Source organism: Notolepis coatsorum (assembly GCF_963971535.1).
Source record: "Notolepis coatsorum genome assembly, chromosome: 10".
Lineage (NCBI taxonomy): Eukaryota > Metazoa > Chordata > Actinopteri > Aulopiformes > Paralepididae > Notolepis > Notolepis coatsorum.
In genome coordinates, this window is record NC_140174.1 from 109,471,352 (window position 1) to 109,489,787 (window position 18,436).

At 41.9% G+C, this 18,436-nt stretch overlaps 1 protein-coding gene across 3 annotated transcripts in view; it reads right to left on the bottom strand.

The window, feature by feature from the left end:
* Window positions 1-229: 229 nt before the first annotated feature.
* The window catches only part of bmp2k (BMP2 inducible kinase), a 163,755-nt gene continuing 145,548 nt past the window's right edge, over window positions 230-18,436 (bottom strand). For 2 of the 3 annotated variants that reach the window (XM_084322714.1, XM_084322716.1), the window contains 4 exons: window positions 13,089-13,343; window positions 4,001-4,266; window positions 2,456-2,574; window positions 230-462 (listed from right to left, as the gene is read on the bottom strand). In XM_084322714.1, the coding sequence (XP_084178840.1) occupies window positions 245-462; window positions 2,456-2,574; window positions 4,001-4,266; window positions 13,089-13,343 (858 nt within the window). In that variant the 3' untranslated portion in view covers window positions 230-244. Of the gene's footprint in view, window positions 463-2,455; window positions 2,575-3,662; window positions 3,861-4,000; window positions 4,267-13,088; window positions 13,344-18,436 lie in introns of those variants that run through there. The other variant, XM_084322715.1, reaches the window with a different exon arrangement.

Sequence of the window (18,436 nt, forward strand, 5' to 3'; positions counted from 1 at the left end):
TCTTTTCACAACCCCTCATAGTGGGAACAGGAGCACATCTCTGATTGGCTTATCGCCTGGCAACTTCCTTCGGATTCATGGAAAACAAAGTGATTAATCATTGTTGTTTTGTAGTGGCATAGGGAGGTCCTGCCTGGACTCCAGGGAGGAGGGGAGGATAGAAGAGGAAGAGGGGGGTGGAAGCTGGGAGAGGGGGGGGTAGGTAGGTGGCTCCACAGTGTTGGTCCTCACGATGCAGACTCGGCTAAGACTTGCCTGCGCTGGCCACGAAGGGGGCAGAGCCGAAGAGGTCCTCGGGTGGGAGGGGTTGGGCCAGGGTGGTGGCAGGAGAGAGGTCCTCGGGTGGGAGGGGTTGGGCCAGAGAGGCGGCAGGAGAGAGGTCCTCAGGTGGGAGGGGTTGGGCCAGGGAGGGGGCAGGCGAGCGTTCAGTTTCCATGCTGCTCGTTCTCTCCGCTGGCTTCTCTGTAAATAGAGAAAGGGGGGCACAGATTGGAGGCCAATTAGATAAAATGGTTCATCAGACAATCGTTCTGCCAAGTCAGCCAAGGTGACTGGCTTTGAAATGGGGGCTATGGGGAATGTGACTAGTTCAGACAGCATTTAAAGCCAATTGGAGGATTAGGCTAATCATAGTCATTTGAAAAGATTTTGATTTAATTAATGTATAAGCCTTTTTTATTTGGCTCAACTTAGCTAAGAAAAATATCAGGGTTTTGTAATTGAGCCAACTCAAATGCTTTCATATATTTACTTTTTTGTTATTTATTGAATTTAGAGCATTGGTATATGACAGGCCTCTCACTTCTCCCCCATCAAGTTTGAATGAATCCTAAATCCAATAAAGTTTGAATTAATCCACTTTTTTAGGGGTGATCATGAATGAAAAAATGTGTTGGAAATCTCACATAAGACATCTAAGAGCAAAAAGTTCAAAGAGTGTGGGTATTACAGTATGTGGAGGTCAAGGTATTGGCTGAACCAACAATCTTCTGTTATCTTATACAATGCTTTGGTCCTTCCATATCTGAACTATTGTGTAGAGGTGTGGGGAAATACCTATGAAACCAACCTACTTCCTTTGATTATGCTCCAAAAAAGAGCAATCAGGATTGTAACCAATGAGTTATAAAGAACATACTAATTCTGTTTTTAAAAGTTTCAGTCCTGAAATAAAGGACCTGGTGGGTTACAAAACCACCCAGTTCATGTACAGAGTCATACATTACAGCCTTCCTGACAAGATACAGAAAATGTTCAGTGAGAGAGTGGGACTCCAAAGATATAACCTTAGAGGGAAACTCAAATTGGAACAGCAATCTTCAAGAAGTATAGAGGGGCTTTTACTCTTTTAGCCCCAGATCAGACAGTGCTTGTTCCGTTGTTAATATTTTGCAAGTGAAAGTGGGATAATGTGGAAAACGCCATAAGATAAGTTATTCCTTTATTGATCCTTTGGGAAAATTCAGGCATTGTAGCAGCATGGGGGAGGTATAGGTATTGGGCAGGGTAATAGTAGAAAGACAAATACATGCAAAAAACTGTAGAAAAGAAAAAATAGGCAGTGTAAACTAGGGCTGGGCGATTCTTGCTAAAATGTGAATCACGATTTTTCTCTCTAAGAATTGAGATCACGATTCTCTCACGATTTATTTTTTCAATAAAATCATTTAAAAAAGTAAAAAAAGAAAAAAAAAATAGAAAAAATCGTCATAACTTAGAAATGAGATTGCATAGCTCGCAATTTTTTCCGATTGCCCAGCCCTAGTGTAAACAATATAATTAACTCTGACTACACGCATATGAGCAAGTAGGCAGTGTGATCAAAGGTGCAGATGAGGGTCTGTATGCCCCATCAGTTATATTATACATTACAATAAATATGGTTACAATAAACACTAGAATCTAAATATATACTACCGTAATTCCTCTAATAGTAACCCCGGCTTGTATTTGTTTCAACTGTAGCGGGTACCAGGCTTGTATTAGGAGGAGGCCTGTATAAGAGGGAGGCCTATATTTCAAATTTTCAAACGGATCATAATGAATAAATCAACATTTTGTGTCAGTTTGAACCCAGTAAAATGTACTGGGTTCATTTATTGAAACCAAGTACTGTATGAAATAGTAAACAGTGCAATTACAGGTGGTCACTGGTCATTTCAACGTTTTCAAAGTGAAATCAAGTAACTAGCTCAGTACGCAGCTCAGTATATTAGTAACCCGGCTTGTATTAGGAGGCCGGCTTATAATTGCTTAGCTCAAGAGCGCACCCGGCCATTAATAGAGACCCGGCTTGTATTTGAGACCCGGTTACTATTAGAGGAATTACGGTATTTGAGATGATGATTTTGGGAAAGCGTCGCTAGTTGCACCTACATGACCTGCACATGGCTCCTAGAACACGTCCTTCAGATTGTCTGTCTGTCTGTGTGTGTCCCCCCCCCCCACTACTTGCTTGCTCTCAGCATGTCGAACTCCCGGTCTAGCAGCTCCTCCTCGGTCAGCCTGGAGAAGTTGTCCTCTCCGAAGGGGTTCCAGCCAGACATGTCAGGAGGGCTGCTGATCACATCCGTACTGCAGAGACACGGCATCATCCATAACAACAACAGCAGCAGCAGCAACGGCCCGTTCCCTTTAGCACCGTTTAGTCTCACCGCTTTTTGTTAACGGGCAGCAGCATCATACGAATCGTGGCGTCCTGTTGGCAGAGCGTTTTTTTGTCCTGGCTAGTCAAATAGCAGATAACTATTTGTAATATTGTATATTCTGAACAGGGTTCTCCCCAATACACGTTTTTGACGCAATGTTCCCACTTCTAAAACTTTTTCTGCACTTTAAAAAGGTATCGGTAATACCGGTATGGTATTTAAAAACAGTTTTCTAGTAAACAATGCGTTTTATTTATATTCACATTTTTGAGTTTTCTATCGTTGTTCAATAATCTACAAACCGAATACATTTCCTACCTCGTATAACCTATTGTTTTATAATCTACAAGTTGAATACATTTCCTACCTCATATAACCTAGTGTTCTATAATCTACAAGTTGAATACATTTCCTACCTCATATAACCTATTGTTCTATAATCTACAAACTGAATACATTTCCTACCTCGTATAACCAAACCTAGTGTTGTATAATCTACAAGCTGAATACATGCCCTACCTCATTTAACCTGTTGTTCTATAATCTACAAACTGAATACATTTCCTACGTCATTTATAATCATAAAGTAAATTTTCTGCGTTTCCTTTACTCTCGCATGTCTTACATCCCGATCCGTACTCACTTTTGGTTGGCAAAGTCGTAACAAGTCTGACCTCCTGTGACTGATGGGCAGTTAGCTTGTTAAGGAGGGTTTAGACTCTTTTTGTGCTCTAGGTTCATCCCGTCCTCCCGTCCTCGTGACATGTTGACAACCTGGAGCCCTTTACCTGCCTCTTGTACTGAGCTCTATTGCGCCAATTTCATCCACTTGTGGTAAAACAAATTCCAATGGACACAACTTTATTTTCTAACCAGGATTTGAAGCTTTTGGTCCATTTTCAATGTCATACAGTAGGAGGGTAAACTAGGCCGTATCACTCTACACCTGAGGATTATCCTTTACATATATTACAACATATATCACAAGATTAAAAATGACAGTAAAATGTAAAATTAAATTTATTCATTTATTAATTTTTTTTTTTTTTACAAAATAAAACGTGTTAGTCATGAGTATCAAGATTGAACAACCATATACGTCACATTTTTTTTTGTACAATTTCCAAACTTCATTAGAAACTCCAAATGATCCAAATTTAATCTCCATACTTCCATACTTCCATACATCCCAAACCTGCGTGGGAGGCCCCTCTTGTTGCCGACAAAAAAAAAAAAAAAAAGAAAAAAAAAATCAAACACCATGTAACAATTTACAGCTATATTCTATATGATCAGCCTACAAAGCCTGGTCCAGGGCTGCCGGAGCTGGCGCTGATAGAGGGTGTTATTACCTGGGGTTAGTGTATGGGGCCTCCGCAGGCGAGGGGCCCACATGGCCACTCCCAGACCCGCTCCCCGCCCCCGGGCCCTGGGGGGAACTATAGGATCCCAGAGGCAACTGGAACTCCAGAGGGGAGGAGAGATAGGCCAGGGACTGCTGGGTAGGATGCTGCTGCTGTTGATGATGATGATGATGTTGTTGCTGCTGCTGTTGTTGTAACTGTTGTAGTTGTTGTTGCTGTTGCTGTTGGACAAACGCCTGTTGGTACTGGTGCAGCTGTGGGGGGAGAGAGGGAGGGAGAGAGGGATCGATCATTGATATAATGATGTACAATTAACAAGTTGTTAAGACACTGATAACGGTGGTGGGTGAGAGGGAGGGGGAGGGGGGGTGAAGTAATGCCAGTCACCTTAAGTGAGATTACGGCAAGAGGTACAGTATGTCAACAGTGTTGTGTGTCATTATGGTCTTTTATATATAAATATATATGATATGACAATATCTGAATAAAGATTTAATAAAAAAATTACTTCCATCATGTACTATGCTATGCTACTATGTCAATATACTATGCTAAATATATCTGTATTACTACCTACAGTACTATGCTAATATGTCTATATTACTACCATTACTACTACGCTAAATATGCCTATACTACTACCTACTATGCTAATATGTATATACTACTACCGTACCTACTATGCTAAATATGCCTATACTACTACTACTAGGGGTGTAACGATGCATCGATCCTAATGTGACGATTCAACTGCATCGATTTTAAAATGGTAGAATCTATTAGAATCGATTATAATACAAAAATAATACAAAAGAAATGTATGTATTGTTTTTATTGACCTATAGTCCATTCATGCTGAGTGAATCAGTTCCCCCAGCCACATGTGTATTCAAAATATTTTGGGGAATTAACTGATCGAATCGTGGTCAAATGAAGAGATTTCATGATGCATTGAATCGTTGCCTGAAGAATCGAATTTAATCGCTGTGAGGTCGCATCGTTACGTTTTTCGATACATATCGATTCTGAATATTTAAAACAGTTTAAATACTCATTTCCCGCAATATCGATACCAGCTGGCTTTCTTGCCGTCTTCTCTCCTACAGCAAGTTGTTGAGACACACACGCTGCTGAAGTGCAAGCATTGCCCCTCCCCTCACAGGACTGTTTTGTCAACAAATCCTCTCATTCGCTCCGAAGATGGCAAGAGTGCAATAGCCTCCGCAACTTGTCGTGACAGCTCCTCTATCAACATCACTGAAGCATTAAACAAAATGGCCCCGTAAACTATTCACTTTAGTTTAATACACGAGGCGTTGTCTAACGCCATCTAGCTGGCTAGCTACTGATGGCTCATAATATCAACGTCTGATAACATCATTGGCATTCATTTTTGCAGCTGTTGGCTAGCGTTGGCTAACTAGCTATCGTTCTTCCGTTGGCTAACGTCAGCTAGTTCGTAGTGCAGTATCTGGCTGGATAGCCATTGTATTGTCGGTTAAGGGTAGCCAGCTAGCTGGCTGGCAATTCGTAGTGCAGTAGCTGGCTGTTGTATTGTGAATTAAAAAGGTAGCCAGCTGGCTGGCTGGCAGTTCGTGGTGCAGTAGCTGGCTAGATAGCTGGCTAACATTGGCCAATATAGCTGTAACTGAACACCAATGATGCTAGCCTTAGTTTCAGTTAATAGGAAAATACTTTGACTATAATGGTCAGAAGTAAATTAACTTAGATGCTGTTATGCTTAACACCCAGTACTATTCACTTTACTTAATTTCTAAAATTAGATTACCGTAATTTTCTGACTATAAGGCGCACCTGAATATAAGCTGCAGCAGCTAAAATGAATGATGTGTACATATATAAGCCGCACTGGACTATAAGCCGCAGGTGTTTTAATGTTTAATTACCATAGGGTTCGTGCACAGAGGGGATTGTCGGGAAAGAGATGGCTGTTTGAGGAAGCTCCCATTTATTAACATTTCAACAAACAAGTTGCATATTTGCATAACATATTCAAGTGTTACCATTTAGTGCAATAGTAGCTACAGAACATGTACTGTGCTGTGTAGCTGTAAAAATCCATAGATTAGCCGCACCGTTATATAAACCGCAGGGTCGAAAAATGGGGAAAAGGGCACGGCTTATAGTCCGAAGATTACGTTAGATTATTTAGTTATTTTTAAATGTCTGATCTAAAGAGAAACAAAGGGTTTTAAAAGTGTTATATATCTCTTATCTTATAGTACCAGAGAGGAGCTGAGGAGAATCGACCAGCAACAAAAGCAAAATATTATTTATTTTACAAGATAAAAAAAATATTTCCTGTGGTATCGAATATCGATACTTTTCAAAGTATCGTATCGAAGTTAGAAATTCCAGTACCGTGACAACACTACTACCTACTATGCTAAATATGTCTATACTACTACCTACTAGGGTTGCACGGTATACCGGTATTAGTATAGTACCGCGGTACTAGAGTGTTCGAAATGATACTATACTGCGTTTGGGAAAAAACTGTACTTAAAAAAACATTTATGCATACGAATGCCTTCCTATTGGAGCACAGCGCTGCCGTCAGTGGTGACGTTGCGCTAGTTTACCGGAAGCAACCTTCTGGAATGAAGAACAACAAACTCTAGTTGAGACGGTAGTTGGCATGGCTCGTCCGGCGAGTGTTGGCATCGGTGGCACGACTGCAGTGCTGGTGGGAGCTGCTGGTTGTCATAGCCATCGGCAGTCGCGGTGAGGATCTTTGTTGATTGGCGTTGGCTGGCTGGCTTTGGCTGGAGTTGTGGTTCGCTAGCTATGTGGGCTGGCGTTGGCCGAGTTTGCTCTGTGCGGGGTGTGCTAGCTGGCTAGCGTTGATCAGTGGAGATCCTCACTGCGATTAGTTAGTTATCATAACCATCGGCAGTCGCGGTGAGGATCTTTGTTGATTGGCGTTGGCTGGCTGGCACATTTTGCGTGGGGTGGGCTCGGCTGGCGTTGGCTTGTGTGGCTGGCGAACTGTAGTTCTGGTTGGGGCTAGCTAGCTGGTGTTGGTCGGTGGAGATCCTCACTGCGATTGCAGATGGTTGTGGTGGCTGACGTCGTTGCGTGCTGCGGTGGCTCCTGTCGGTGCTGTGGTCGTGCCGTTGATGCCAACGTTCGTTGGGCGAGCTATGCTAGCTCTCGTGACTACACTTCGTTATACGAGCATTATGTCCACAATGCTATTCGCAAGAATAGAAAATAAATTGAAAAGCCTAATAATAAGCTATACATAGCCTAAACTGCCGTGCTGAAAGCTAGTAAACACAGCATCTCTATGGCTTAGTCACAAAACGTGATTTATACAGAGACATTTGACAATTGCCCATTAATGGTTCATACATACTGTATAAAGACAACAGAAATCTATTTTATTTTTGTTAAACAGTCTACAATATGACATAACCTAGTTCTAGATTATGATAGGCTATAATCAGTCTCACTCATCAAAATGTTTTCTAGGTAACTTATGGTATCTCAAACTAATTAGGCCCTCTGCTAGGACAAATTTATAATAATACAACCATACTTTTTCTACCCCTTGAATTATTTTTAACTACAGAAGTCTGCTGCATTTGGCTCACAGAGTGACTCCCCCTACTCAGAAGCAACGTAACCTCCGCTTTTTTGAGCAGCATAAGTATTAGTCCAAAGTCAAAGATGATAAAAGGCTCAACAGGGCAGTCGCAGAGTTCATCTGTATGGACCAAGTTCCAATATATATACAGTTGAGAAAAATGGGTTCAGAAACCTTGTACAGCAACTGTTTTGAGTGCAAAAAAGTTATCCAGCATTTTGAATGCCATTGCTTTTTATTTAATTTATTTATTCTTGTCATTGTTGTTTTAAAATAAAGAACAACAATGACATCTGAGTGCGTTTCCCTGATTTTGAGGGAAAGTATCGAAATTAATATTGGTATAGTATCGAAACTAAAATGTTGGTATTGTGACAACCCTACTACCTACTATGCTAAATATGCCTATACTACCATCTACTATGCTAAATATGCCTATACTACCATCTACTATGCTAAATATGCCAATACTACTACCTACTATGCTAATATGCCTATACTACCATCTGCTATGCTAAATATGCCTATACTACCATCTACTATGCTAATATGCCAATACTACTACCTACTATGCTAATATGCCAATACTACTACCTACTATGCTAACATGTCTATACTACTACCTACTATGCTAATATGTCTATACTACTACCTACTATGCTAACATGTCTATACTACTACCTACTATGCTAATATGTCTATACTACTACCTACTATGCTAATATGTCTATACTACTACCTACTATGCTAAATATGTCAATACAACTATGCACTCAGAGTGTAGCACTCATGCTCTGCATATTGCGCTCCACAAACAATAAACACCACAGACACTCAGCTTTACCTTCCTGCTGACTTGTTGTACACAATTTGTAAGTTACTTTGGATAAAAGCATTCAGGTAAATTACTAAATGTAAATGTATGTAAATGTCTTATGTATCCGACGACTATATGGACAGTAGATTGTATTAATTACCAATCAATCAAGACTCCCTCACACAACCGTGACGACGTGTTACATTGCTATAAAGATCCGATGTTGAACCAGCGTAACGCTGCTCAGTAACGATAAGCAGCAGCTGTATGTGGAGGACATCAGGGACACGTTGGAGGGCAGTCGTCTTTCCCCCCTCGCTGTAATCGCTTCATATGTCACAATTTAACGCGGAGGAAAGCACTCGGTTCCATCCCTTGGAGGCTCTGCTCGCAGCAGATTGCCTCTGAAAGTAAACAGATGGTACACGCTCGGGGGGGAACCAGCTAAAAATGGTGCCACCCTAACAGCGGGTGTTTGGAGGACCCGTGTTCGCAGTGTTTTGATGCGGTAGGTACGCAAATACCAGGAAGCTACGCCGTCTGCTTCCAAAGACTATCTGGCACAGAGCAGGGCCTCTACTTAGTCTGTGCCAGTGTTTGGAACGGTGGCCTGAAGGACATTTTTAGGCCACGTTTGACATTAATGAAGCTCCCAGCATGCCGTCTCACACCGCGCCTCCATGCGCTCAGAACCGTCTTCTGCTCATTATTCACCCGTTCGCTCTCAAATAACAAACATCCTTTTAAGGTTTCAAGGTACAACAACCTGAATGGGCCAATACATGAGCAGTACTAATACATACGTGTAACTAGGAGGAATATGAGGACAGTGTGTGTGTTAAGGCTGTCCCCAAAGCCTGTTTTTGGGATTCGAACTTCGTCAGGGTTTTTCGAACGAACGTTCGAACATTCGTTTTTAATTAAAAATCTTTTTATTTTTTTCAAAATAATTTCCTTTAATTTTTTTTATATAAATATCCTCAAACTAAATCCTCAATTTGAATAAAGTGATTAATCTGATTAAATGAGTCTTTTTTTATCAAATCAACTTTCTATAACACAATGGGGACGAACAACGGAGATCTCCGTGTTTCGATTCCACCCTGTTGTGGACAGAAGCACGGATAAATCCGTGGCAAGTTGTTATTGCTTTTATTCCATTTTAATAACCTATTCAAGGTCGCCGAGCGGCACTGCAGATGTACCCTATTCTTTGATTTCGACAAAGTGCAATACCGGCCAGATCCTCTTAGGGGCGCTATCGCGATAATGCAGTGTTCCCTGTGGCCGAACGGTGGACTATTTATTTTTTTTTACTTTCAATGGAGATTTCAGTTAGCAGGATTCTGGATCTGCAGCCTGTAGCTTGGATTACGTTTTGCGTCGCAGATTTCACCATGCAATAAGGGGATTTATCATCAGCCAATGGACATATCGATCTACCAGATGGCGATCGATAACGGGGAAATGCTCGGGGGGATCCCACCGGACCACGGTAAGATCTTTTTCACGTAAAGTACATCCCGATCTGGCCTCGTTTTGACAGCCATCCAGGCGTTCGGCCTATGAGGCTAACACGGTTATTGTTAATTAATAATCAGAAACGACGTTCCCCCCCCCCCCCCCCCTTCATGCATACATGCGTGAGGATCGTACCGATCATATGCAGTTTGAGTTTTAACTGGAGCGTATCTATAACTGAAATGCCATTGGATTTAACATTATTAGCTATTAGCCCATTATCTCAGCTTCCAGGAAATATACTAGACCAAATCCGGTATAAAGCTTATATTCACGGCGCTATAAAATGATAACGTATTGATGATTTTTTTTCTTTAAGCCATTTTGAAGGGACGGTTTATGGTCTCAATTCACAATGAGAATGGACAGATAGCAATACCATAAAGTATAGATTTAGCTCTACAAACAGCCCCACTTCTGTTTACATTCCCCGGTCCTCTTGAGATTAATTACTCATCCCAGTGGCCGCGAAAGTGTTAATGAATATAACTTAGCAGTTTTTTGTAATACTATAATATTAGTTAGGGATGCACCGAATGGGAAATTCTTGGCCGAAACAGATACCGAAAATAGGAAACAGTTGGCCGAAAACCGAATGCCGAAAGGCCGAAAATGATTAATATAAATATATATATATATATATTTTTTTAGCTACCTGATTATGGCAAAAGACATGATTATGGCTAAACTTAACTTAAATAATATTAATAATCACTAGTATGGGCCCATAAAACATTTATTCAGCACTTTTGAAAGGATACATTAATTCCAGACTGACTGCTGAAAGATTGTACAATTTAAACATTTTCTCTTTGCATACAACAAAATGTGCATTAAAGTCAAGTGCATTTTCTTTTCTCTGTAGGATAATTACAACAAAGTGCATTCAGAACAAAGCCAAGGTGCTTTAAAACTGCATAACGATTGCATAAAGACACACACACAGGACTGTTGCATTTACTACATCTCCCATGACTCTTAGCGGGGGATGACGTAGCTTACGAGAGACTACAACGATTGATGACGACTTCCTGTCCTCGCATTTCCATTTGCGGTTTAACGATACATTTTCAACAACAGATTGCTGCTAATTAAACACTTCATTTAAACGGAGTAACGTTAACGTTATGTCGAGTTCATACGTGTAGTGTAGTATGAACTCGTCATAACGTTAACATTACTCAGTGTCCACTGTTGCTGCCACCGTTGCGTCGCAGATGGATGGTACACTGTTAGCTCCAGCGTTTCCGTTAGAACATATTCGTGCCGGTCTGGGTGTCCTGCAAGATTTCTATCACCGGACATATTCGAGATATTCCGGTCAGAGTTTTAAACAGCAGTCTATTATAATCACATTTTTATGAGCTAACGAATTCCCTTATAATTGGACATGTGTATTAATTACATCAAGCGAAGAATGAGAAATTGATTTGCAGAATCAAATTACGACTCTCGTTAGTGCGATACGCTACCAGCATCAAGCTCCCGCCCCGCAGGCTTGCGCTGCAGCAGCTGTCGCACGCACCCCCAAATGAATCTCGAGTCGACATCGCTTCACCTCGTTGTATCAGACACGTCACACATATCATAATGTTCAACTTCACACACAGCAAACTGTAGTTGATCATCACATTGCCTCGTTTTGCTAGCTCGTCGCCACATGCAGAGAGGACGAGCCACATCCCACATGCGTGTAACGCATTTGTTAATTTCATTATAGGTTATAGCCTACATTTAGTTATAATCAATAATATGCATTACTATGTGACACGGCAGTCAACCAACAGTTGTATGATTAAAAATGTCAACACTCACTCACCCCGTCTCTCGTTGTGCCGTTTTGTACCTGCGACGGCTGCGAGAACAGCGACTTTAGTTGCTGGTTCGACTTTAATAGATCCCCATTGGAACAGGCGAGGCTCGCAACGGTAGCAGCAGACTGGGGATGCTCTTTGTGGTTCAATCAATAAATTAATAGTAAAAGTACGCTCGACATTTTTGTTTCTTTTCCGCGGGAGCCACCAATCAGCGTCAGCGGTCTCTGTGTCTTCTGAACTGACTTCAAGTTCAGAAGACTCATCTTCGTTGTCATTATTAGACCTGCTTGTGCTTGGTTTCATGAAATATTTACTAAGCTTAGCTTGTTTCGCCATCTCTCTCTCTTCCTCGTATACCTGTTTGTCGTTATGGTGGCCAGAGCGTGCAGGCTCAAAAAAAAAGAAAAATAAGTTTCACATCTGAGCGGCGCCATCCTATCAGAGTGAAGCAACAATTAAACTGAAAATGGAATTATTGTTTCGTTCATCGCATAGGCTATTTAATTTTAGACGATTTTAATACAATTCAAATAATAAAATTGTGCTTAGAGGAATTATTTTCACCGGACATTAAGACCGGAGATATTTAAATATTCGGACTTCAACATATTTTGCCGGTCAAATACCGGTAATTACCGGCTAACGGAAACGCTGGTTAGCTCCGTAGCTAATCCGCTCCTAGACTACTGATAGCAGTACTGATCAAGTACTAATTTAGTTTAGAACCAGGTTTCGGGGGGCATCCCTACTCCCAAGAGGAGTTAGTTATCACAGGCTGTAGAATGCAGGAAGAGCTGCCAAGCTGCTCATGTTACATGTTGCGCATGCTACCGGTATGTCTGTAGTAGTCGCGTTTTGATGACGCCATCACAACAACACGTTATTTGACTTTCGGTCATATATTTTCGGTGCTAAAACCCTTTCGGCCGAAAGCCGAAAGAGCCGTTTTAACCATTTTCGGCCGATAATTTTCGGTGCATCCCTAATATTAGTGTAGCCTAATCTTTATCTGCAACTGTGAAGAAAAACCCCATTGGTTTAAACGGAATGAATAGACATAAAAATAAAAAAATTTATAAATACATTTAAAAAATGTATTAAAAATTACAAATTCGAATTTAGATTTTCGTTCGAACGAAACATTCAGGCTCAGCCTTAGTGTGTGTGTGTGTGTGTGTGTGTGTGTGTGTGTGTGTGTGTGTGTGTGTGTGTGTGTGTGTAACTAGGAGGGATATGAGTACTGTGTGTATGTAACCTTTAACCTTCTGTGAAAGGGTTAAAGAAACTTGAACTTGAAACATGAGTAGTTACCATGGCTGCATAGTGGGCCTGGGCCTGAGCCTGCGCCACCTGCTGCTGATACATGGGCTGCTGCTGCATCATCATCTGCTGCTGGAGCAGGGCCTGGTGCTGCTGCTGCTGGAGCAGTACGTGTTGCTGCTGCTGCTGCTGTTGCTGCGCAATCAGGGCATGCTGCTGCTGCTGTTGTTGCTGCTGCGCAAGGATGGCCTGCTGCTGCTGCTGCTGGTGCTGCATCTGGATAGACTGCTGCAGAGCCTGTTGGTACTGAGGACGACAACACAGGGGGCCTTTACTAGAGAGTAGAGCCATATGAAATCCGCGTTCACGGAATCCACCAATAAAAATGGAATCAACTGCAAAACGTGGAATATTGCAGAATTTGGCCTAATCTGGACTGAAATTCCGTTTTTGGGTGGAACGTTTGGTGCAAAGCAAACATGACCGGGGCGGGGAGGCGGGGACGCTAGAGCGGGTTACACACAACACGCAGCAGTGGTCAAGCGTCTGGCTGCTTTGATGTTAACATCGTCAAGAAGCTAAGAAATTCCACAATAAGCCCTCAATTCAGAGCAGAACAGTATCCTAATGACTTTTATGCCTCCGGCGATAAGGTGTTTAGCAAATTCTGTCAACGTACAGCGGACTGGACCCGCAAAAACACAGCTATGTAACGTTAGGACATAGGACTAATAGATGGAAATGATAGCTTCTAGCTAAATCTGCTGTACCCATCCATTTGTTTAATGCAAATGATTGTCATTACACACTGTCCTTTATAAACTAAATAAACTTAAATAGCTATGTAACGTTACAGTTCATAGGACTATAGATCGAAATGATAGCTTCTAGCTAAATCTAGTGCACCCATCCATTTGTTTAATGCAAACGATTGTCATTATACACTGCCCTTTATAAATGAAATAAACTTAAATAGCTATGTAACGTTACAGTACATAGGACTATAGATGGAAATGATAGCTTCTAGCTAAATCTAGTGCACCCATCCATTTGTTTAATGCAAACTATTGTCATTATACACTGTCCTTTATAAACGAAATAAACTAAAGGTGCCTAAATTATGCATTACTATTTCATCACAATATAATATATATAGCTAGGCTACTGACATTGTCATTGTGATAATGACAGTAGTAGCTAGCTGTATCTATTGTTTGTATTTCTGAGTTGCAGCACTTAAAAACATTAAATGGACTGTTATATCTTATTCAATTGTGGACATTTATTCATTCCCACTTATTAGACACTATTTCTGATGGTAAAATGAGCATAAAAAGCAAAATACAGAATTCTGAAATATAAAAATGGAAAAAACTGAATTTGGAAAAAAATTTAATGGAATTTGGAAAATAATAAAACGGATTTCATATGGCTCTACTAGAGATGGACCTCTGGGATGAGCTCAAGAAAGTGAATGGTGAGGGGATGGCTAGTATGAGGCTGAGGGTCAGGGTGAGCTGCACCAACCAAGTTTCCTTTCACCCCTTTGCCTCAAATAGATCCGCTATCAGCTCTATCTTTAATCTTTAAAATTGTTCAGTTGCTATCGCATGCACTTATCTGTGTTTCACCACACATATGAGTGCATGCTTACCAACTGTTCGCCTGTTTTACTGCAACACTACTATTACCGACATCTAAGAAGGGAGATGCCCCCTTGAATGGCCCTTCTAAGGTTTCTCTCCTCCACATTGCCTGTGGTGCATTTTTTCCTATTGCTAGGTTTTAGCAAGTTTTTCCTTACCTTCGCGTGGGGTATGTCTGGAAGTGTTGCATTAATTTTGCATTTATTTAAAAAAAAAATTACTTTATGGTGTTTTTGTTTTGTTCTCGACTTATTGTGATGTTTCTTCTTGACTTGTTTAACCGATTCGCGGCCAACCATGTATATATACGTGATTGGGAGCCAGCGCTTGACGGCCAACCACGTATATATACGTGATAAGCTTGTTTTTATTCCATTTTAATATCCCGGATGTTGTCACGGAGCTGTATTTTAGCTGGAAAAGGCATATTGGGACTCAGAAAGTGCAGTACTGGCCAGATCCTGGTATTGGCACCGTCTCGAGAATGCAGTTTCCCCTGTTGCAGACCAGGTGTAACTTTTATTTTTCGCTCCGGGTTAGCTTTTCTGTTAGCCTAAAGCTATGGCTTCACCAGATCGCCTGGAATACTTTTTGCGAGGCCGAATTCAGTATGCAGTAAAGGAATATAGCATCAGCCAATGGACATATCGATCTACCAGATGGCAATCAAATAACTGGGAAATTCTTTTTGGAATCCAACCGGCCACAGGTAAGAGCGATTTGACGTCAATTTCAGCCTGATTGGGCCTTGTTCTCATAGCCATCCACCCGGTCAGCGTATGATGTTGCAATAACGAATGCAGTTATTGGTAATCAATAATCAGAAACGACTTCCCCCGCCCCGCCCCCCTTTCATGCATTCATGGTGGAACATGATACAGATCATATGCATTTTGATTTTTAACTTGTGTAGGGCCAAAACGCCAATCGATTTAACGTTATTAGCTTAGCGCTAGGGGTGGGCGATATATCGAGTATACTCGATGTATCGCGGATTGTTCTACCCGAGATGTAGTACTGTACTATATCGCGAACATCGAGTATTAGTTTATATGGCGCCGCCCGCGGCCGAGAGACACTCGCAGTGCTTTCCTCGAGAAGGGACGGCGGAATAGGCTAATGTTAGTGTACTGGTCCCGAGTGTAGCATGGACGGCGGAGCTATAGGCTAACGTTAGTGTACTGGTCCCGAGTGTAGCAGGGACGGCGGAGCTATAGACTAACGTTAGTGTACTGGTCCCGAGTGTAGCAGGGACGGCGGAGCTATAGGCTAACGTTAGTGTACTGGTTCCGAGTGTAGCAGGGACGGCGGAGCTATAGGCTAACGTTAGTGTACTGGTTCCGAGTGTAGCAGGGACGGCGGAGCTATAGGCTAACGTTAGTGTACAGGTCCCGAGTGTAGCAGGGACGACGGAGCTATAGGCTAACGTTAGTGTACTGGTCCCGAGTGTAGCAGGGACAATGGAGCTATAGGCTAACGTTAGTGTAGTGGTCCCGAGTGTAGCAGGGATGGCGGAGCTATAGACTAACGTTAGTGTACTGGTCCCGAGTGTAGCAGGGACGGCGGCGCTATAGGCTAACGTTAGTGTACAGGTCCCGAGTGTAGCAGGGACGGCGGCGCTATAGGCTAACGTTAGTGTACTGGTTCCGAGTGTAGCAGGGACGGCGGCGCTATAGGCTAACGTTAGTGTACTGGTTCCGAGTGTAGCAGGGACGGCGGAGCTATAGGCTAACGTTAGTGTAGTGGTCCCGAGTGTAGCAGGGACGGCGGAGCTATAGACTAACGTTAGTGTACTGGTCCCGAGTGTAGCAGGGACGGCGGAGCTATAGGCTAACGTTAGTGTACTGGTTCCGAGTGTAGCAGGGACGGCGGAGCTATAGGCTAACGTTAGTGTACTGGTCCCGAGTGTAGCAGGGACGGCGGAGCTATAGGCTAACGTTAGTGTACTGGTCCCGAGTGTAGCATGGACGGCGGAGCTATAGGCTAACGTTAGTGTACTGGTTCCGAGTGTAGCATGGACGGCGGAGCTATAGGCTAACGTTAGTGTACTGGTCCCGAGTGTAGCAGGGACGGCGGAGCTATAGGCTAACGTTAGTGTACAGGTCCCGAGTGTAGCAGGGACGACGGAGCTATAGGCTAACGTTAGTGTACTGGTCCCGAGTGTAGCAGGGACAATGGAGCTATAGGCTAACGTTAGTGTAGTGGTCCCGAGTGTAGCAGGGACGGCGGAAAAGCGGTCAAAGCGGACTCCACAACACTAGTTCCATTCGTGAGGAAAGGGGGTGGGTTATATTGACAACGCTTGACAACAGAAGTTTAAACATAACTTCATATTTATTGGTTATTCGTTTCTGTATATCATCCACTTTCCATCTCCGTGTGTTAGACTCTTCCTGTTTACAGAGTGTGACGTCATCACCTACGGCAGCTTAGACGATCAAAACGCGAACCTAGAACAAAACCCGAGGGGGGGGGGGGCTGGCTCTCTCGTTCGTTCTCGCCCCCTCTCTCTCTCTCTCTCTCGCTCTCTCTCTACATTCAATTATTTAAAGTAGCCAAACGTTACAGACAGTATAAATACTAACTGGATAGTTGATGATATAAACATTTAATTTCATTATCTGAAATATTCTAAAATCATTAAGTCTGCTATAAGCCATTATCCCTTTGTGTGTGATTATTATTTTCTCACAGTAGTGTGTGTATATATATATATATACATATATGTGTGTGTGTGTGTTTGGCTGAAGTGGATAGAAAACACAGTACTGTGCAAAAAAAAGGCACCCAAGAGTTTTTATATAAATGGTCTTAGATGTAAATAATTTTTTTTATTAGTGTGTCAGTAGACTACTCTTAGTACATTTTCATTAAATTATTTTTTAAAGCATCTTCATGGTTTAATAATGCAAACATATGTTGGAGGGACTTATTATAATCATCATATTGGCGTGACTGTATGCATCAAAGGGTTAAATCAAGCATTTTTAAGTGCTTTAGAGGAAATGTCAAAATATCACGATATATATCGTGTATCGAGATATGGCCAAAAAATATCACGATATCATTTAGAGGCCATATCGCCCAGCCCTACTTAGCGCCCTATAACTAGCTTTGCAGGAATTACCCCAGACCATTCCGGTATATAGTTCATATTCACGACGCTATAAAACGGGAAGGTATTGATGAACGATTCTTTTCTTTATGGCATATTGAAGGGAAGGTTTATACTGTCAATTGACAATGACAATGGACACATAGCAATAATATAAAATATAGATTTAGCTCTACAAACAACCTCACGCACAGGGAAAATTTGTAATGAAAAGCTGGCCTCAAGCTGGCTGCATAGTCTAATCCGAATGGCCCCGAATTTGTTAAATAAGACGTGTCCGGCCCATGGGGACATTAACGTTTGTTGTCGGGCCTTACAAATACATTAAATTTTATTTGCTACACTGTAACATTGTAACATTGGTGGTATGACCTACAGTAGCTAACTAGCCAACAGCTACACTGTAACATTGTAACATTGGTGGTATGACCTACAGTAGCTAACTAGCCAACAGCTACACTGTAACACTGTAACATTGTTGGTATGACCTACAGTAGCTAACTAGCCAACAGCTACACTGTAACATTGTAACATTGGTGGTATGACCTACAGTAGCTAACTAGCCAACAGCTACACACTGTAACATTGGTGGTATGACCTACAGTAGCTAACTAGCCAACAGCTACACTGTAACATTG